Source organism: Malurus melanocephalus, unplaced genomic scaffold (genome assembly GCF_030028575.1).
Source record: "Malurus melanocephalus ecotype Western Australia unplaced genomic scaffold, MMel_1.1 scaffold_672, whole genome shotgun sequence".
Classification (NCBI taxonomy): Eukaryota; Metazoa; Chordata; class Aves; order Passeriformes; family Maluridae; genus Malurus; species Malurus melanocephalus.
Genome location: NW_026623904.1, coordinates 229,471 through 249,795, shown reverse-complemented (window position 1 = coordinate 249,795; position 20,325 = coordinate 229,471). Strand labels below are relative to the sequence as shown.

The window sequence follows — 20,325 nt, the reverse complement described above, 5'->3', positions numbered from 1 at the left end:
GGTGGATCTCTGCTCCCCGTGGACCTCAGCAGGGCACAGCATGGGCTGTGTCACAGGCTCCAGTGCTTGCAGCACCTCCTGCACTGACCTTGAAGGGTGCAGGACTGCTTTTTTTTAAATATTCCCATTCCTCTCTGCACCTGAAGTAGCCATTTCCCCTCCCTCCTTTAAATCCATTATCCCAAAGGTTCTGTCACTGTCACTGATGGGCTCAGTCTTGGCCAGTGGCTGTTTCATCTTTTGGCTCTGGCCCCCCAAAATCTGGCCATGCAAATCCAATACAAAACTGAAAGGGGGAAAAAAAAACTGCTTAAGAACACTTTTGAAAGTGTCAGCTAAGCTTAGGAAGTCTTTTGAAAACGTGGCATGGTAACAGATTTGTTTAAAGCTCTGCTCTTCATTATTTACAGTTGMAGGGGTATTTTTGGGATTGCAGTGTGTCCATGAAATAAGTGATGAGGTATGAACAGGTTTAAATTACACAGGAGCTTTTTAGCAGTAATGCCTGTAATCCATAACTTCCGTTAGCAGACTCTGCCTTGACATTTGGAGAACTGGCTTTGGCTTCAACCTGAACATGTTTCACTTCCGAATGCTGGTCATTCTTGGCCTCTCACGTTTCCTGCTTCCACCCCCCTCTCTGCTGGCCATCATCCATCCTCATGACCCCACACAGACCACACAGCGCCTGACATGAGCCTCCAGTCCTACAAAATCCTCACTTTAAGCAGCAGAAGTTCAGGTGGATTCCCCCCTGACTTGGAGTGCTCACAGGGCTTGAGTTGTTGAAGTTTTTTCACCTCAACCACTTTTTTTTTTTTTCCTGCCTGTGGCCATAGAGCCCCCCGAGTTTTTATTTTTCATTTTTTTCCAGGTGCTAAATAAGTTGACAGCATTTTCTTTAGCTTAGTTACTGCTCTGGTAGGTTAATCTGGTTTTATGCTGTGACACTAGTAAGATAATGCAGCATAACTTTTTTTTAGGCAGCAGCATCTTTGCTTCCAGCAATTATTTAACCTTCTCCTTCTSTTCCCTTCAGCAATGGCAGCTTCCAGCAGCAGCAGCAGCGAGGAGGAGCGGAGCCTTCGGGAATGTGAACTTTACATCCAAAAACACAACATCCAGCARCTGCTGAAGGATTGCATTGTACAGTTATGCACAGTGAGACCTGAAAGACCCATGGGATTCATCAGAGAGTACTTTGAAAGATTGGAGAAGGTAAAAAATCTAAGTAAGGTAAAAATCTACGTCATTTAGGAGCTCAGCTACAGATTTGACCAGTGTCTGTGTTGGCTGTTTGAAATTGGAAGCAGTGCTTTTGGAAAACAGATCCTATTTTCCAGTAGTTTATGCATCTCTGTCATCCCAAAGCATTTAGGGCACAACACAGGGTGACAAAGAGACTTACCTAGCTGGGATGCAGATGTGATCCCAATCCAATGCTTACTCATGGAAGCTRATCCATAGCATACATGAGTGTGTCTGGAGCTGGAGAACTGTGGAGTTTGACCTTGGCTGATGCTGGTGATGGCATTTGGATTCTTAAACTGATTTCCAGTAATTTGGGTAGAGCACAGAAGWGGTGCCAGTGATATTAGCCAGGCCTGGTTGAAGTCAGATGGAAGATTTGCGTTCCAGATCTCTGGAAGAGCAATCCTGTTTTTGGTTTCTCTTGGGTGTTCAGTGTTGGTGTCTTCTTGTGTTTGTCCTGAGGTCCCCTTGGTGTTTTTGTTGCTGTTGGAAGCATTCTGGGATCTTGGGAATGGAGAGCAATCATAGTTGAATCAGCAATTTCACATTCTTTTGGCCTATTAATTTTGTATATTGATATCTAAGCAGGTAGGACAAGAAGCTGCAGTGGAAATGGGAAGATTAAAAGCYTGTGCAGAGGGAAGGTTGGATACAACTGTACTCAGAATATGGAATTAGTAAATAATGCAGCTGTGACCTTGTACAGCACTTGTTTGCAGGTGCTGCTCTCAGTCCTTCTATAGGGCAGTTAGATATTTATCTTATTTTTTTTTTGTTCTAGTGAGTTACTGATTGCTGATGTAAAGAAGAAAAACATTAACACTAGAGATCATAAATCTGTCTGGTGGAAATTATATTTTAATGGGAATAAAATACTTACTTGGGATAAATACTAAAAAATGACCAAGGGGTGCAAACTACCAGTAATGTATTTGAGGATCATTTTGCTTATGAAATGAAGAGCTCTGATTTTTTTTTTTTTGTGTGTGTATCAGCAACAAACCAGTTAATAATGAGGTTCTTAAAAATCCATTGTCCCTGCCTGTTACCATGCTTCTATCCCATCCTTGGATTCTTGAGTTTGGAAATACTGATAGATTAATAATTTTTAAAATATAAATATGCAAAATTGTACAAAGTAAATGCTTTGTAAAAGCATTTATAAAAAAAAAAATACGCTTAGTGTAAATCCATATGTGGGGTTATAAAATGGGATTTTTTGGGTGCTTTTGTGCAGTGGATTTGTGGTCAACATGCAGTGTTTAGCAACTTWATTTGGTTTTTAGCAAGACAACAAGTCCAGCTCTGAATTTAATGACATGAATGTTGGAATTGAATACGTTGGTGATTTTATTCTGGTGCATGTTGGCTCTCTGTGTACTCGGTCAGCCTACACTGAAGCTGAAAATAAAACTGGTTAGGTAATGTTTTTTCCCCTTAAATTGCTGTTGCAATTTTGGTCAGGGTCTTCTCTCATGGGTTTTAAGTATCCTCTAGTGSAGCTGTAGCTACAAGTGAAGCTGGAGCAGTTTTTTCTTGCCTCCCAGGATTTTAAACTTGCTGCAGCTTCCTCTGGGTGGTTTCCCCAGTCAGCCTGGGCTGGGCTGAGTTTATCCAGGTGATGTGGTACCTCCACAGCTATCAGGTAACAGAGCAGTGAACATCCTGTGCTGGACAGGAAACTCTGACATCCCTGGCTGGAAAGCACAGTACTATTATTAACCAACTCCAGCCCAGAACCCTGCTCTGCTACAGCAAAAATGCCTCAAACTCAATGTGTTCCCCCTCCCAAAAGTCACTTATTTTACATCTGTAATAGAGCAGAGCAACTTTTCAGTGCAMTTCCTAAATTTTCATCTCTTTGACTCTATCTCAACCTCATTTTCATCAGGTTTTTTTTTTAAGATGGATTTTTGAAGGAGCACCATTGAAAACTGAAGTGAGGTTGCTATTTTCTCTCTCATTCTCTTGACAAGTCATCTCTTGCAGTGCACACAAACAGAGCTGATTCATTGGCATGTTATTAAAATATGTTGAAGAAATTTAAACATGCTTTAGAATTTCGGTTCAGAAACATTARAATTGCTGCCTCTGAGATTGTTACAGCTACTATAGGAATTCAAATGTCCTCTTCTGGGTTATGAAAGCTGATAGAGGAATCTAATTACTACACATTGATTGTATAAATGGTTTYATTTTATCTGTTTGTGATGTCCTGAGGCCTCTGTTCTCTTGGCTGTGCAAACGTGTCTGGTAATACCAATACCTGCTAAAAGCTGTAATAGCTCTCCAGTGCTGGGCTGGGCTGTGTAATGCAGCTTGAGCTTTGGAAATTTAATGTAGAGATCATTATTGCAGCCTGCCAGGTGAATCCTGGATATTGGACTTGTCTATGCTCTGGAATGAATGCATGTTTGAAATATTGTGTGTGATGCAGTTGTGTGCACATTGGGGTTTATGGAAAGCAGGAATTAGGAAGTGTGATGGACATGTAGTCACTGTCCCTGTTCCCCCCATCTGCCCTGCTTCAGATGTTGGAATATTTTCAAATTATTTTCTTCTTAGGAAAGAAAATTTTATTAAGGTGTTAGGAAAATCACCTTCCTAAGTGTTTCTACTGCAAAACAAACTGGTTTAGAAGGATATACTGWGCAATTGTGAGTTTATGGCAGAGCTTTTTAAAAAATGCTTTTATAGCTTCTGAATATTTGGGGATTTTTGAGTATGATAAAAATAAAATACTAATTAATCAGAAGAAGTTGAGACTGTCTGGTGCAAGGACAGCAGGTTTTACAGTGTACGCCATAATTCTGAAATTGTGAAGGTTTTCTTCASTAGCCAATAGACTTTAATATGAGTACATGAAGTGTCATCACTTCAGTATTAATTGTAATAATTCAAATGGACTTAATAARTGTTTATTTGTCAGGAAAAATAAGGTTTGCATTTCATGACTGACCCTAAAAGCTGCAATGTGTAATGTGAATATTTGAAGATTTATGGATTTGCTGAGTGAATGTATAGGCTATTTAGAATAACTGGTACATTTTAAGTTAACACATTATTTTACCCACTTGTAACTTGCTTCTGTTCCATCCCCTGCTTTACTGTGCTAAAAAAAAAAAGTTAATGCTAAATTTTGGGTCAGACAGAAGTTATCAGTTGTATTTTTTTCTGTTGGTGCAATTTCCTTCTCCCCAAGGGGGGCATTGCCCTGAGGAGTCTCTTGAAGAGTGTTTTGACAACAGCTCCYTCACTAAATGCTGCTGAAGTGCTTCAATCTCTGATCACAATATTTAATATTTTATGTGATACTGGGAAAAAGCCCAGCAGCTGGTGTTCACTTATTCAAAAAGTGTCTTTTTTAATGGGTTGAGTATTTTGTATGTGAACAAACATGTTCTGTGGTTGATGTGAGGCACTTTAAACCAAACACTTATTACTGCTCAGGCTATTTTTAATTTCATCTCTGTCGAGACTTGTTCCTCTAAAATCAGACGACAGAACTGAGTTTTAAATACATTTTGCTGCCATGCTTGGGAAATGTAGCACCATTTTATCAATGGGCAGGAAGTGAAATGTGAGGTGGCAGAGCTCCTTGKCTCTGGGAGAGGTGGAATGTAAACTAAACTGCCAGGAATGGTTATGCCATGGCCCTTTCCTCAGGGTGGTGTTGTTATCCAGAGCCTCGCTGCCCTGCTGGGATCAAGGACACTGGGACAAACACAGCTTTTACAGGGGCTGGAGCTCTGGGAGAACAGATGAGTCCTTGTTCTTTTACAGAACGTCCTAAACCCCYGTTTCCTAACACTGGGAAAGTCATTTGAGCTGTTATGATGTCAATGCTCTGACTCCAGGGTTGGCTGGTTTGTTTTTAATCTGATTTTACATGAATCGTATGAAGAATCAAATTTCTGTGTGTCAAGTTAATTAGAATTTGTTTTATTGTAAGTTCTCTGGTCTTCTACAGTGTCACTATAACACAACAAGCAGCTGAGGGAAATAAGGAAAACACGTAGCCTTGTGCAAGGTTTGCATGTGGTTTGCATAAAAAAAAATTCCACTTTGGCCTCTAGCATCCTTCCTTCAGCGCTTTTGAAAGCTGTGTTCATGTTTCTTTCTCCTAAAATAAATGTTGGTTAATGAGTATCAAGTTGGTCCATGACTCAACCTCTTTGAAAAGCTTCTCATGTAACATGGATTTCTGAGGAATTGCTCCTCTGTCTTTCAACTCCAGAAAGGTTTTARCACCTCGCAGCCGAGGGGAGGAACTGGGGGGGTTTGCAGCTGGGGAGATGCCTTCAGCATTTGGGGAATTTCTGCATCATCTCTTGAGCACACTGGCAGAAAGTGGAATCAACTGGTTGATGCTAACAGTTTAATAAATGAAGTCTAACTCAATAAAATAAACACCATTGTGATGTGACTGTTAGGAATGAAGGGCTCATCAACCACGTGTTTGGAAAGGCCTTTGATCTTGGATGCTCCCGTCTCCTGTTTGCCTTAATGTGGGAATAACAGTACACAGGAAGCTCCCTGGTGTTGGCAGGCTGGACTGGAACATGATATATGACTGATTTTTTTTTTTCTTTGGATTATGTGACACAAACATGTCTTCCTTCCTGTTTAGGAGGAAACAAAGCAGTTGTTGAATCAGCTGAAGTCTGGTTCTCGCTCCGACTCCCGGGAGGATGAAATCTCCCCTCCTCCTCCCCTCAACCCYGTGGTTAAATATCGATCACGACGTGGGGCCATCAGTGCAGAAGTCTACACAGAAGAGGATGCTGCCTCTTATGTTAGAAAGGTGCTCTGACTCTTAAACTCTGCTCAAAATTACATCCACAATCCAAGAGTTTATCTAAACCCACTTTTTATCCRGAGCATTAAATAACACCAAGCTCCTGGAACCTGTTATGTCATAATTGCTGTGAAAAGMAGACCTGTGTGTGTGTGGCTGTTTAACTGGAGGACAGAATAACCTATCATGCAATTAAACCATTCATGCATTATTTAGACCTGTTCCCTTTGAAGTCATTATATATTCAGATGTGCATATATTTATATATATATATTATATATAATGTGCTTCCAGTTATTTGGCAGCTGCAACAACATTTGGCCTGAGCAGGCTTGCTGCTGTTCCCAAGAAAACACAGGTTGAACAGATACTTGTCCTCTTACAAAAAAACCTTAAAAACTGAGCATGGAATGGTGCTTTTCAGTTGCAGAAAATAATACAAGATTTAATTTTGCTTGTGTTCAAACTGTCTGTAAACATTGACTATATTTGGGGTTATATTTATAGTGCTTGAAAGAAAATGGGAAAACTCAGACAGTGTTTTGTAGCAATTTAAGTTGTTTATTTACCATGGGAAATGCAGATATTTTTCATGACAAAAATTAACCATTTGTTTTCTCTGATTCTCTCATAGGTTATTCCAAAAGATTATAAAACCATGGCTGCTTTGGCAAAAGCAATTGAGAAGAATGTGCTGTTTACCCATCTTGATGATAATGAAAGGAGGTAGGAGGAAATCTGTGGGGTTAAGGTTTGTAGAAATGCAAAGATTCCAAAGAACTGAATGTGTCACAAATGTGCAGTGGAACCATGCAGAGGTCCAGGAGCAGCAGTGATGGGTTGGGGGTACAGATGTGTGGAGTTGTGCAGGCTTTTGTCTGATTTTGGTGTCCTCTCCTTCAGTGACATCTTCGATGCGATGTTCCCCGTCACTTACATCGCAGGAGAAACTGTCATCCAGCAAGGCAAGTGACACTGTTTGCACTGGGGAATCATTTGGGGGTGGGGAGCAGGCTCTGCTCTAGTGCTTGTTAGTTTGTGTTTATTCTTTATGTTTATTCTTCAATATAAAAACAGAGTCCCTGCAGCCAGACAATTTCTCGTTGTGTTCCCTGTAGCACAGCTCATACTGAAGTGAGGAGTTGGAGCAATTGTAGGAGGATGTGGTTCCTTGAATAGATTATCTGTTGGGAATATTGTCATTTGATGACTCTGTAGGAATGTTATGTCAATTTATGGATCTGGTTCACCATTCCAGTAATCCTGGAATTGCTGCTGATCTCCTGGGTACCAGTAGATGTCCCCTTTCACAGGGCTGAGAGGAGTGTGAGATCAGCAAAATGTGACGTTTCATCCTACAAGCTGTGCAAGAATTTGTTGACTTTGTTGGAGTCTAAGCATCAAAGTTGGCAGAGATGCCAGTTCTTTCATAGTATATCCAATTTAGTGTACATTCAATTGTTTTTTCTCATCTTTAGGTGATGAAGGCGATAACTTCTATGTTGTTGATCAAGGAGAAATGGATGTAAGCATTCCTGGTAGTTTATTAATGATATGTTCATTCCTAGCAGAAGATTACTCTGATATTTGTAGGCCTCTTGTACAGGCCCTGCCTTTAGCAGCTTTTCCTCATTTTAAGTTCTTACTTATAGAAGTTTGTTTTGCTCCTTAATGGCTCAGTCTGGTTGCACAGCCTGAGTTTCAAAATGAATGATTTGGACACAATGCAGATGTTTTATGAGTGCAGGGTGGAGTCTAGCTGAGGTGTGGGACAGCCTTTAGGAACAACCAGACCTTTTATTTTCCAGCCCAGCTAATTCACAGACCTTGAAATGACACAGACTTGCTGAGATGTTGTTTCGTATCAGAGAGTCTCACCAGTCTGTGCAGAGTCTGTGCATGTGCTGTAGAAGAGAATCCCTTTGTCAATGAAAGTACAAACTCTGCTGGGCTTGGAAGTGTTGATAAAACCCTGGAATGGTCAGCTTTGTTCAGATGGGAGAATTTCCTTTTCCTAGCAAGGGAATAGAGGGCAGCAGGAAGTTGGGGTGTCTCTGACCACTGCTCTGCCTTCCAGGTTTACGTGAACAGCGAGTGGGCAACCAGTGTGGGTGAGGGTGGCAGCTTTGGAGAGCTGGCCCTCATCTATGGAACCCCCCGAGCTGCCACTGTCAAAGCCAAGACAAATGTCAAGTTGTGGGGCATTGACAGGGACAGCTACAGAAGGATCCTGATGGCAAGTATCCCTCACAACCTGGAATTATGCTTTGGGGTTTGTGTATCCTGGGCATCTGACCTTCTGCCTSTGCCTGTCCTTTGCTGGAGTTATTTATTCCAAATCCTGCTGTCTCTTTTGTAATCAGAAAGCTGATTACTCAATGTGAATCTCTCAGGCACAGGGCAAGGGGGAATCTTGTAGCAGTGACCAAAACAATGGCAGTATTAAACTGAACTGAGGGAGTAATAAGGCTGCAGTAAATCCTGAGTGCTTTAGGAATGTTGCTCAACTGGAATATTCCTGAGAGAACTCAATTTCAAAACATTTCATCCTGTGGGTTTGGGGTCTGTGAGACAGGACACTGTGTGTCTGGTTAAATTTGTTCGTGTCTCGAGTTCTATTTGGAGTAGAAGGAAAACTTAACTTCTGTGTTTTTGGGTTTTTTTTTGTAGGGAAATACTTTGAGAAAGAGAAATATGTACGAGAAATTCCTTAGTAAAGTATCTATATTGGGTAAGTGAGAAGATTTTTGTTCTGGAGTAGAATCAATTGCCATATTGTAGTGAAGCTGTTACCCAGCATTATGATGATTACAGGCTGCTGTGGAAAATCATCACAACTGCTTTTCTGCATCAGTCAGAATAACTAATTCATATCTTGATCACTGATGCACAAAGGCAACCAGAAAATACATTACCTTGTGTATAAATACAGAGCAAAAGGTGTAATTTTGTGCCTTGAGCAGACACTCCATGAATGAACTCTTTATTCTGTAGAATCTCTGGACAAGTGGGAGCGTCTCACTGTGGCTGATGCATTGGAACCGGTACAGTTTGAGGATGGGCAGAAGATCGTGGTCCAGGGAGAGCCAGGAGATGARTTCTTCATTATCTTGGAGGTAAGTAGAGTCAAAATCAAATCTCAGGACTTGTTTTTATTGTGTAYCTAAGCAGGCACTTGGAGAACAAAACATAATATAATAATATACARTATATAATAATATACTTCCAGAGAATCCCTGAAGAAGCATCACCTTGCTGGACATGCTTGTGTTTAGTTTTGCTGTTTTCAAAATGGTACTTCCAGGAAAAAAGCAACAAGTTTCTGACTGAAAKTTTATCTTTTTGAGAGGATTAGAGACCTGGTAAAGCCCTACTAGAGGTTTAATTGACTTCTGGTTTGTGTCTTTTGGAGTTTTTGCTAGTTATAATATTCCTACTGATTGAAGAAAACCAGGAAGAAGTCACTGTGGATATGTAGATGTTCCAGATGTTTTATGCTCAGAGAGGAGGGAGGAGCAGCTGTTGTTACAGAGYAGTTGAGTGAACTGTTCAAGGACTGTAGGGTGGTTTTTGAACTGAGGTATCGTAACAGATATTTCTGCAAAGCAGCTGATTCTGTGTGTAATGCAGTATTTGGAGTGATGCTGGAAATTCYAATTGTTTGCTGTGATTTATTGAAGGGCACAGCTGCAGTGCTACAGCGTCGGTCAGAAAATGARGAATTTGTTGAAGTGGGCAGACTGGGACCTTCTGATTACTTTGGTGAGTTCTGTTGGGCAGCTATGCTGAGAGACACCACTGTCCCCATTCTGTCTGTGCTGTGTCCATGGTAAAGATGAGATGGATTTGCTTAATTACTGTTTTGGACTCCTGTGGTTGCTCTCAGTGTCAGGTGAGTCTCAGAGTCACCTGGCATTCAGTTGTGCACACAGAATGAATTGTTCCACACTGCTTGGTTGTAGAAGAGGCCTGGTGATGATTTGGCCTGCCCTGAGCAGAGCTAAATTTGAAATGACATCATATTCCTCAGGGCTGTGTCCAGTTGAGTTTCTTGTGTCTCCAGGGATGGAGATCCAACAGCYTCTCTGGGCAATTTCTCGCTCTGTTTACCCAGCCTTGTTGTGGAGAGGTTTTTTCCTTCGTGCCTGACAAGAATTTCCTGTTCTGCAGCTTGGTGCTCTCTCTCTCTGTCTTTCACTGTGCAGTCTGGGTTTGTCTTGTAGTCACTCCTTACATAGCTGAAAACAACAGTAAGACAAAAAAAAATTCCTTCCTTGGCCTTTTCTTCTCCAGGTCAGAAAGGAACCTGGTCAGAACGTACTGTTTCATGGTTAAATACAGCCCTCTCCTTCTCAAACCCCCTAACTTTTTTTCTCATTTTTTAGGTAGTTCCTCTCCTTGCTAAAACCTTTTGGTTGTCCAGGTTTTCAGCTCTGTAGATGATGCAAGCAGCAAATCCTCTGTTGTAAGGCCAGAATTGGGATAGACTCAAGGGCACTGGCTCTTCCCAAAGGTCTGCTTAGCTCAGGATCTAGGACTAGACTTCATTCTGTCTATGTAATTTCAGATTTTCTAATATTTCCTTCTGTGTTCTCTTGAGTTTCTCACTCCTAAACTAAATATTATCACAGCCACTGTGTTCAGGTGCTGCAGACCTTTCCTTTGGGGGTTTAGCTCTCCCTCAGAACCTCCTTGTTCTTTTGCAAGCTGCTCTTTTGGAGGCTTCTGAGTTCAGGAGTTTTCGTTGGGCACAGAGGAAAAGATTTTCTCATTTCTTTTGAACATCCCCTTCTGATAATGCAGGCAGAAGTAYTCTCCCAGGAACACTGAGTTCATTCCTCAGTCCTGAACATGGAAAGAACTCAAATCCAAAACCAAGCAAACAAAACCCAAAAGTTGCTGCTGTGGTTTCTTCCCTGCTTGTTGTAAGAATGTTTTCCATTGCTGATAACAGGGGCTTGTTGAAACCTTCATTTCCAAATATGTTGTGAGCAGTTGAAACAAAGCTTTTTGGCATGTTTGTGCAAAACTTAGTAAATGGGGATCCAGTGGGACTTCAAAATGTTCCTTTTCCACAGCCCCGTGACAAATCAGATTCTTGATTCTGGCCAGCACTGGGTCAAAGGCTTCTGTCTGGTGCATGAATGTTTTATTTGTTTGTTTACTTCAGAACCATGGTCTTGTTGTCCCGAGTTTCCTAGAAATACCAGAATTGAGMAGTACTATTAGAAAAATAACTGCTTGTTGGCTAGCTAGGAAAATAACATGGGAAATTGAAACATGACCTTTTCTCAAACAGATGCAGTATTGACAATTCTTTAGGCTTATTTTTCAGAGAGATTTGGATGTGGGCAGGCTTTTTAAATAATAAAATCATCAAGTGTTTTTTTTTTTTTTGTTTTTTTTTAAATTGCTTTCACTGTTGCTTCTGATGTAACCACAGAGGTGCTTGTTCTGAGCAGTGCTAAAGCCTGAATTACCTTCCCTGCAATTTGAAACAGCTCAGGGTCACTTCTGTGCCTCTTTTACCTGCTGATTGTAACTCTGCTCCCTCTCTCTGCTCTCCCAGGTGAAATTGCTCTGYTGATGAACCGTCCTCGTGCTGCCACCGTGGTGGCTCGTGGTCCCTTGAAATGTGTGAAGCTGGACCGGCCCCGGTTCGAGCGTGTGCTGGGTCCCTGCTCYGATATCCTCAAGAGGAACATCCAGCAGTACAACAGTTTTGTATCACTGTCTGTCTGAAACCTTCCTCCCTGTCCAAGCCATGCTTCACGAATGCAGACTGCTTTCTTTCCCTTGTGCAGAGCCACATTGCCACTGGCATTTGCAGCTTTCTGTCTGGTTAAAACAAAAAAAAAAAAAAAAAAAAAAAAAAAAAAAAAAAAAAAAAAAAAAAAAAAAAAAAAAAAAAAAAAAAAAAAAAAAAAAAAAAAGAAAAAAAAGGGGGAAAAAAAAGCAAAAAAAAAGATAAACTGCTTATCATGGCACTGTCATTAATTTAGAGCATATTATTTCTGTGCTCTCTGTCCCATTAAATTAATAGAAAAAGTTCAATGAAACGTTTGCTTCTCTCTGTGCACCAGTGTCCAACTCAGGCCAGTGCAGCCTTGCTTCAGTGAGGGAGAAACCTCCTGGCACCACGCCATTGCCATAGAGTAAGGAGGTGATAGTAAAAGAGGGGAAAAAGTTCTTTTAAAGGTGTCTCTGAAATTGTTGGACAGACTGTAAGGCTGTGGTCATCATCTGCTGTATTTCTTTTCATAAMAGCTCCCCTTGTAATTGAGCTTCTTGGGGCTTGGGGTTTTCTGGGTTTCTTTTTCATTTTCTGGGTACTGTAATCCTGGATTCAATYGTGAGGCATCAGCTGCTGAGAAAGCCAACAGTTGGAATTTACCAGTATCATTGTTCCTGTGTCTGCTGGTTTAAGATTGCTTAGTTCTGTTCTTGTCAAGTGTAAATCAAAAGCTTTCCAGGTTAATAGTTCTGCTGAACTACTGCAGTTGTCCATCCATCTGCTGACTGACCGCAACTGATCTTTTTCACTCGTTCTTTCTCCAGCCATAGATTTGCCATTTAAAACTCTTTCTGTTCCAAGTGGCAAGAACCAAATGCTACATGAAATGCCTGACTTTAGTCTCTAGTCYATAGATTGGTGTAAGAATGGTGCAGCTGTCCAGCTGTTAGTGCCGTTTGAGTGCTTTGATTGGTGTAGAAGTCGAAAGCAAACATTTGATTTTCCCTGTGAATTGTTCTGTTAATCCTCAGTTGACTTTTAAAGAATTGCCATCAGTTCAAGTGACCCTTTGTTAGCAGGGAAAATAAATGCTGAGTGTTTCTGGCCAGCAGCWGTTGCAGGGGACAAGATTGCTGGTCTGTAGAGCTCCATTATTCTTGCTTGAGAATGTGAGGCAGAAAAACTGAATGTTTGAACTTTCCTGCAACACTCAGTTCTTTTAAGTTTTTAGAAGTGTCAGTTCATCATTTTAAAAATGGTTCACTATAAATCTAGTTCAAAGCCAAAAGGTGCATTCTCTTTTCTTGCTTCTGAATTCCCACCACACTCCTTTCATCCTCACTCTTTTAATTTTTTTTCCAAGTTCAGTCTGTTGCGGAGTCTTAAATGTATTTCAGTATTTCCCAGCTTTGTGCTCCATTACTCTGTGCTCACCAAGACTTCCCAAAAGTTTTTACTGAATTCCACGGTTCAATAGGTAGGCAATTTTTAAGGTTTCCTTTAAACTGTAATTTATATCAAGTAGCATAGGTTTGTATTTGGGAGTGACAGCAAGCAGTTTGSCATTTGTTGTGCAACTACTTTAATGATGGAGCCCTCGTTTTATTTCCTTTCTGAGGTGGTGTGGATTCAAATCCAACATTTTCCCAGGCATGGAGAGAATCAGGAAGAGTCTGCTAATTGATGCAGAATAATACTGAAGGTATCAAGCCTTTACAAAAGGTTTCAGGGTATTTCTGAAACTGAAATCCCAGGAGGGGATTGAAATGCTTGTGGTTTGAGTTCTCTATTCAKGAGATGTTGAATAGAGAATTTCTGCCAGAGTCCTTAAGGAATAAGCAAATGCTACCTTCTTTTGGTTCTTTTTCTTCTTCTTTTTTTTTTTTTGTAAAACCTTTTTCTTAAGTTTTGACTCTGCAGGTTTTTTCTTCATACGTGTTCTTTGTGTTACATTAAAGCACCAAAAACTGTGTAAACCAGTTAGAGCTCCACAACAAAAAATGCACATTTTTTTTTATATAAGGCTTTCTAATCAAGTTTCACTACTGCATCTTTTTAGCTTGCTGTTTACTCCCTTTTGTAGTTTTACCTACAAGATTTTAAGATAAATCAGCTAAGTCTGAGTTAAATATTAAACACAGTTATAGCTTTACCTTTGTGTGCAATTTCARTATGTTTGAAACCACAATTGGCATAGTTTTGCCTTAGCTAACATTCAGGGCTTTAGAAGTAATTTTTTGCTAGTCTATCTTCAGCAAACTGATGAAGTCTATTGCCCTAGGAAGCTATAGTCAACCAGAGGACCATTTTTGTATCGTTACCTGACTCTATAAGTCTGATTTACTGTATGTGCTAATATATTATATTATATTCCTTTTGTTATAGATTGTCCTAATGGCAGGTAAAGCAATAAAATGATTTAAATTCTTAAACGCAATCAGCCTCTTTTATTTTATTCCCCACCCCTGCCTCGTGTTTCCCTTGGGCTTTAGAGGATATGTTATGAATGAAGCAGCAGAAAATAAGCAGCTTAATGGATTAACTTGGTGTAACTCCAGAGGGTTGAGTTCAGGTCGTGGCTTCCCCCCAGAGCCTGGGGAGAGTTTGTTCTCCACGTGCYAGCCTGGGAATTCCTCTGGAGCTCTGGCCTGGCTGATCCATGAGAAGGTACCTGTGTCCTSTTTGATTTCTCCAAGTCAGTAATTCTTGGAATGTGATATTTGGAGCTTGGGAGCTTCTCTGAGTTGGCTGCTCCCATCTCTGCACCCCCTTTAGTGAAGGTTTGGAACGTGTGATGGATATTCACAAATAAATCGTGGTGGGAAATGGAAGAGGGGGATTTTCAACTGAAGTAGGAAAAAATTGGAAGAGTGACTTGAAGCAGCTCAGATGTGTTTTACATCTGGCTCCAAGAAAACTCAGTCACCCAGCTTTGAAGGTACAAAATGTATCTGTCATGTAAAGGAGAATAAAAATAAGAAAGGAACCTTGCAATCCTTTTACTGTACCAGCTATTTAAATATCCACAGGTTTATTTCCTTCACCCTGCCCTCCCTTTCCCAATCCCTCCCCTGTAAAAACCACGCTTAAATCTGAATTTTTATTACCTAAAGTGAAACTTTAAACCCTCCACTTCCATCCTCGTAGCTGTAAACTCTGTAACTTTAATTTCAGCTTATCTTGCTTTGCCATGTGCTTCCTGTTGAAGCAGCAACAGTCACCATTCCATGACAAAGGATGGAATTAATTCTGGGTTTGTGCTGTGTGATGAGAGCACAAAAAGCACCGGTAGAGGGAGATAGAACTTTGGGAATTTATTGTCCTGAATGAAAAAAAATCACCAATGTGCTGAGAGGGAGTGAAATCCTCTTATTTTCATCTGTTCTCTGTCCAAAAGAGTAAAAAGGTCAAGAATTCTGCTTGAGACTGTTAAGAAGTTCGAAGTGCAAGCACTTGTTTGAACCACAGCTTGGGAAAGACTAAAGGAGCCTGGAGTGGGGTTTTTGGTGAATTTGTGGGGTGGTTTTGGTCCCATAAGACAATGAGTTGCTGGGATCCTGTTAAATTCCTGCCTGACACCATTTGTACAGGGTGTACATTTGTACATATTTGTACAGGGATTTTAGGATCCTCTGGAAGGTCTGCAATGCTGTAGGTGGGTTTTGTTGAACTTGAAGGTTAGTTTAGAATGATTTTTCTAGTAGATTGGTTATGGTTTGGGGTTTTTTGTTGGCCTTTTTCCCCCCCTTAAGGATGATAAATTATCAACAGAGTTCTCAGCTACTTTCCCCAGGCTGCCAAAAGACTCTTGAATAGTTCCTAACAGTTAAAGGAAAAAGCCATTAAAGAGAGCTTCACTAATCCAGTTATTCTTAAACCTTGTTGCTGGGAGAACTGGGAACTGAAAAACCCACTATAACTCACTCCCTACATTTTTGGGCCTCAATTTCTATTGTATTTCCTCAAAATGCCCAGAGGTAGGGGGCAGAGAGTGGGATACCATTCTATTTTCCAGCTAATTATGATAACCTAAATGTTTTGAAAAGATAGGAGGAGACAATTATTTTAAAAGATAATGAGATGAGCTGAGATAGACCTTGCTCACTTTGACAAAATGTTTTCCCCAGAAATGGGTGGGTTCTTGAATTGTAAATACAGCTGCGTGTCTCAGAGTGGTTTAATTTTTGGGGTGKTTTTTGTTTTTTTTGGTTTGGGGYTTTTTCCTTGGGTTCTAGGGCAATACAGAATAGGTTCTATTCTATAGAACAGAGGTTCTGCCTGTTTTCTGTAACCCAAACTGGCTCTTCAGGCAGGTAAGAGAAATTGTTTYACTGCCCTGTGAGCTCAGTGTGACGTGCACAGGCTGATGCTGATCGGATAAAGGTGGATCAATGTCCTGTCCTGCCCTGAGGAAGCAGGACTGCTCTTTCCTCAAACACACACATTTGTGATTCCAGAACAAAGCCTTTCTAAGAGTAAAACGCCCTTGGCATCTCTTTATTCACCCCTTGTCCTTGTGCTGAGTTTGTGTCCTTCTCAGCAAGCTCCAGTGGAGGTTGGGCAGCCAAAGCCAGATGTTCCCCCACCCTCCCAAGGGCACAGCCAGCTCCAYATCTGGAAATTGTCCATCTGGAGATTGAGATCTGGAGCTTTTGCAGCCCAGAGTGGTGTTTGGGCTGCAAAGATCAGCTGTGGCCACACCAGCACATGGGGTGAGCACAGAAGCACCAGAACCCAGGGTGATTCCTGATGATCTGGTGAAGTTTCCCCTCTGGGTCTGTGCAGATGGGGATGGCCGGTTCCTGGAGCTGTCACTTGCCTGGCAGGGCTGTCCCTTGCCTGGCAGGGCTGTCCCTGGCTCAGATTAGGGCTCTACCTGGCTCAGAGCAGGAGCTCAGCACCCCTCAAGTGTCCACCTTGGCTCTGTGCCACACAAATCTCTGTGCTGTGTCGTTGGCCACCACCGTGGCTTCTCCAAAGGTGTCGATGCATCTCCCCACAGCTTCCAGGATGAGCTGCAGCCGCCGGTCCAGGGCCAGGAGATGGGGTTCTGTCAGCACAGGGGCCAGGGGGTCGTGCTGGAGGGATTCCCTCATCACATCRCTGAGCCGGTACTCGGGCTCTGCCAAGAGCTGCAGTCGCAGTAACGTCGTCCTCTTTATTCTGAAAAAAAAAAAAAATTAAAAAAAAAAATCACCTTAATGCCTCCCAGCAAGAGCCAGCTTATGGCAGCAGGAGGGCAGAGGTGGGCGAAGAAGTTTAAAGGACTTTGGAACAAAAGCTCTTTAATTTTAATTTTGGAAGGCAACGATATTTTTCGCAGAAACCTCTACTTCTCCCTTTGTTTTTCCAGAGTATTTGCACTGCAAATTTCTGTCAGCAGAGAGAAAAACATGAYTGAATTTCTCAGTAGTGAGTGAGTCAGAGATGACCCAGTTCCCCGGGCTCCTGCAGGGTGGTGCCATCTCCCCAAGGAAGGCGTTTATCAGACTGGAGCAGAGGAGGTAAATGAAGAGGCATGAATGAGAAAATCTTCTTCTGTCAAAACTCTGAACACAAAGAGGGAATATTTCCTGGAACTGATGGRACTGTGACTTTTCACCGTAAGAGGCACTGAGATTCAAGTATGATTTGCTTTGACAGAAAATGGGATGAAAAGCTACAATCTTGGAACGCTTCTGGGCATGAAACAAAGTACTCTGAAATCATTTGTTTAATCCTTGGCAAAAATGTGTTGACTTCAGCATGCAGAATACTGAAACGAATCAGTGGCTGTAATTATTGYCCTTTAAATCTTGGAAACAAAGTGGCCCATGTTTGTGGGACCATTTGGATGTGGCTGAGCCAGAATTTTCAGGTGGAAAGAGGTGCAGATCCATTTCAGGCAGCTCCAGATTCTGTCTTTGTGAGGCTGGTGGTTACCCAGAGCATCAGTTGGGAATGTTGGTTGGGATCTCTGCAGCTCCACCTGACCCTGTCCTGTTTGGGAAAGGGTTGTGGCTGTCCCAGGTGATGGGGACAATCATGAGGCTGGAAAAGACCTTGAAAACATCAAGTCCAACTGCTGTTGGACCATTAAACCACATCCTCCAGTACCAMATCCACATATCCTTTGAAGAATTCCAGGGTTGGTGACTCCAMGATTTCCCTGGGCAGCCTGTGTTAATGTTTTACAACCCTTTCCAGGAAACGTTTTCCCTAATACCTAATGTAAATSAGGAGTAAATGTAAATCACTGAGCGAGGTGTGTGTCTGTGGTCAGTGCTGCACAAGTGGAGGAGGATGGTTCTGCCACAGGGGCATCGCCTTCCTGCATTAAAATTCCTGAAAAACATAAAATAATCAATTGATCGAGTGTGAARGCTGGCAGGGGAGCTTTAAACCCCAGCTGTGAGGGTTTAATGCTCCTTTTCCCTGCTGCTGCTGCCAGGGAAAGCCGTGCCCGGAGCAGATGTGACCGAGCATCTGCAGAATCCTTCGGGGCAGGGCCGGCCCAGGAGCTGCTGTGGGTAAACACCAGCTGTGTTTGCTCTGGTCCCGGCAGTGACAGCGCTCAGAGGTGGAGAACGGGCTGCTCTGACCCCGTGGGGAGCAGCTGATTGAGGTTGGAACAGTTACACAACAAACCCCGCACGGAGAGGGCCAGGAGATGGGAACGCTGCTCTGCACCCAGGGCAGGCTTTCCCCGGCAGCAGCAGCAGGGAAAAGGAGCTTTAAACCCTCACAGCTGGGGTTTAAAGCTCCCCTGCCAGCCTTCACACTCGATCAATTGATTATTTTATGTTTTTCAGGAATATTAATGCAGGAAGGCGATACCCCTGTGGCAGAACCATCCTCCTCCACTTGTGCAGCACTGACCACAGACACACACCTCGCTCAGTGATTTACATTTACTCCTGATTTACATTTCACCCCGAGCCTGCCAGGGACTCCATCAGGCTGCCTGGGGCTCTTCTCAGGCCTGGATGTGCCTCCAAAAGGGAACTTTGGACACTTTTCAGGGAAAGCATCACCTCGTGGCACGGCTGTTCTTGTGCTGGGAGAGGAGACCTGCAGGCAGGTGGGACAAGGAGTGGGAGTTGTGAAAGGAGCTAAAAATACAGACTCCAACGTGCTTGGGGAAAAAATCAGCTGGGATGTGTTTGACAGGAAAGGAAGAAGCCAGATTTTGGGAAAACCCATCTGGGATTGAGATGGATGTGTTTGACAGGGATGGAAGCAGCGGCTCGCAGCATCCCTGAGCTCACAGAATCCCTTTCCTCGCAGCATCCCTGAGTTCACAGAATCCCTTTCCTCGCAGTCCCTGTGCTCCCAGCGCTCCCACTTGGACTGGATGGAGGAATTTTCCTGCTCACGTGGCTCAATTTGGTGTCCTCGGTGGGCTGATCCAGGCTGTTGGTCAGGGCAGGCTGAAATTTGTGGCCTCCGTGTGCTTATTCAAGCAAAACCTCTTCCCTTCCTTTCCAAGTGGTTTYAGAGGCTCTCCCACTCCAAAAGGATCGGCTCTTGTGGGAAATGAGGATTTGTGTGTCCCACTTTCTGGCCCAAGTTTGCTTATGATGAGGTGCTCAGGTCCTCTTATCCCTGCCTTTCACAAGAATTAATTAAAGAGTGGTTTCTGGGAGGTGGATCTGGAACAGTAGGAATGATGTGACCTGTGGATATTACGGCAYGCAGGTCAAATTAAGAGGCAGAGTTAATTTGAAAAGGCACAAAATTTCAAGAGAAGGATTCTCTGCGAGCCTGCAATTATAAATGAAAAGGCTCTCTGAGTGCAAATGACAGTTCTTAAAATGAGAGGTGTGTGTGRAGAGTGCAGTTACCACCCCGAGGGGGAGAAGGAGCAGGCACAGTGATGAAAAAGGTTCCACCTCTCCTGAAGAGAAACCTCAGGGAAAAGCAGCTTCCTCTGTCTCTCAAATTTAACTTCCAGCTGCTGATTTATGTGAATTMATTCAGGAGGAACATAGGGTTAAATATAAGATAAATAGGATAAGAGGAGAGGAAACTTGATTAAGTGCATCARAGGATGGAGATTTCTGTGCTTCCTGACAGCTCCTCATGCTGATGGGCTGGAAAGGCTGATAGACCCTTCTGGAAGGGTTTGATCCAATGCACAAATGTCAGTGAATATTTTCCACTGGAGATGCTCCCAGCTGGGATTAGCAGGATCCTCCTTGTGCTGGGTGCCTTTCCCAGTGACAGCAGGGACACCAACACTCCCGGGAAGGAAGGAGGAGCAGGAACTTACGTGCAGCACTGGGAGAGYGGAGCCAGGATGGAGATTTCATCGTGGGAATGCCTCCCGAACCTGGGGGGAAAAGCAGAGCTCAGTGCCTGCCCTCCTCCTTCCCCATCCCACCTTTCCCCTGTGCCTCACCCTCTGGCATTGTCCAGGTGCAGCAGGAAGCCATCGTCCCCAAACTTGGTGAACATCTCGTAGTGGTGCCGGTCCATGTTCCCTGGCAAGGGGCAGACACAGGCACTGAGTTTCCCTTGAAGGTGATTTTCTAAATTATTCCATGCTTTCTTTCAGATTTGC

The 20,325-nt window shown here is 42.7% G+C and overlaps 2 protein-coding genes across 3 annotated transcripts in view; one reads left to right on the top strand and one right to left on the bottom strand.

Annotated features, from left to right (window-relative positions):
- The window catches only part of PRKAR1A (protein kinase cAMP-dependent type I regulatory subunit alpha), a 16,244-nt gene extending 2,012 nt beyond the window's left edge, over positions 1-14,232 (top strand). For both annotated transcript variants that reach the window (XM_057384001.1, XM_057384000.1), the window contains 10 exons: positions 1,040-1,218; positions 5,882-6,055; positions 6,684-6,775; positions 6,953-7,014; positions 7,528-7,574; positions 8,127-8,285; positions 8,720-8,780; positions 9,044-9,165; positions 9,730-9,811; positions 11,619-14,232. In XM_057384001.1, coding sequence (XP_057239984.1) covers positions 1,042-1,218; positions 5,882-6,055; positions 6,684-6,775; positions 6,953-7,014; positions 7,528-7,574; positions 8,127-8,285; positions 8,720-8,780; positions 9,044-9,165; positions 9,730-9,811; positions 11,619-11,791 — 1,149 coding nt within the window. In that variant the 5' untranslated portion in view covers positions 1,040-1,041 and the 3' untranslated portion in view covers positions 11,792-14,232. The remainder of the gene's footprint in view (positions 1-1,039; positions 1,219-5,881; positions 6,056-6,683; positions 6,776-6,952; positions 7,015-7,527; positions 7,575-8,126; positions 8,286-8,719; positions 8,781-9,043; positions 9,166-9,729; positions 9,812-11,618) is intronic.
- A 1,744-nt stretch (positions 14,233-15,976) lies between these two features.
- FAM20A (FAM20A golgi associated secretory pathway pseudokinase) overlaps positions 15,977-20,325 on the bottom strand; it is a 7,712-nt gene continuing 3,363 nt past the window's right edge. Inside the window, exons 6-9 of the mRNA XM_057383991.1 lie at positions 20,164-20,245; positions 20,035-20,094; positions 16,660-16,946; positions 15,977-16,617 (exon numbers count right to left, since the gene is read on the bottom strand). Of these exons, the coding sequence (XP_057239974.1) occupies positions 16,688-16,946; positions 20,035-20,094; positions 20,164-20,245 (401 nt within the window). The 3' untranslated portion in view covers positions 15,977-16,617; positions 16,660-16,687. The remainder of the gene's footprint in view (positions 16,618-16,659; positions 16,947-20,034; positions 20,095-20,163; positions 20,246-20,325) is intronic.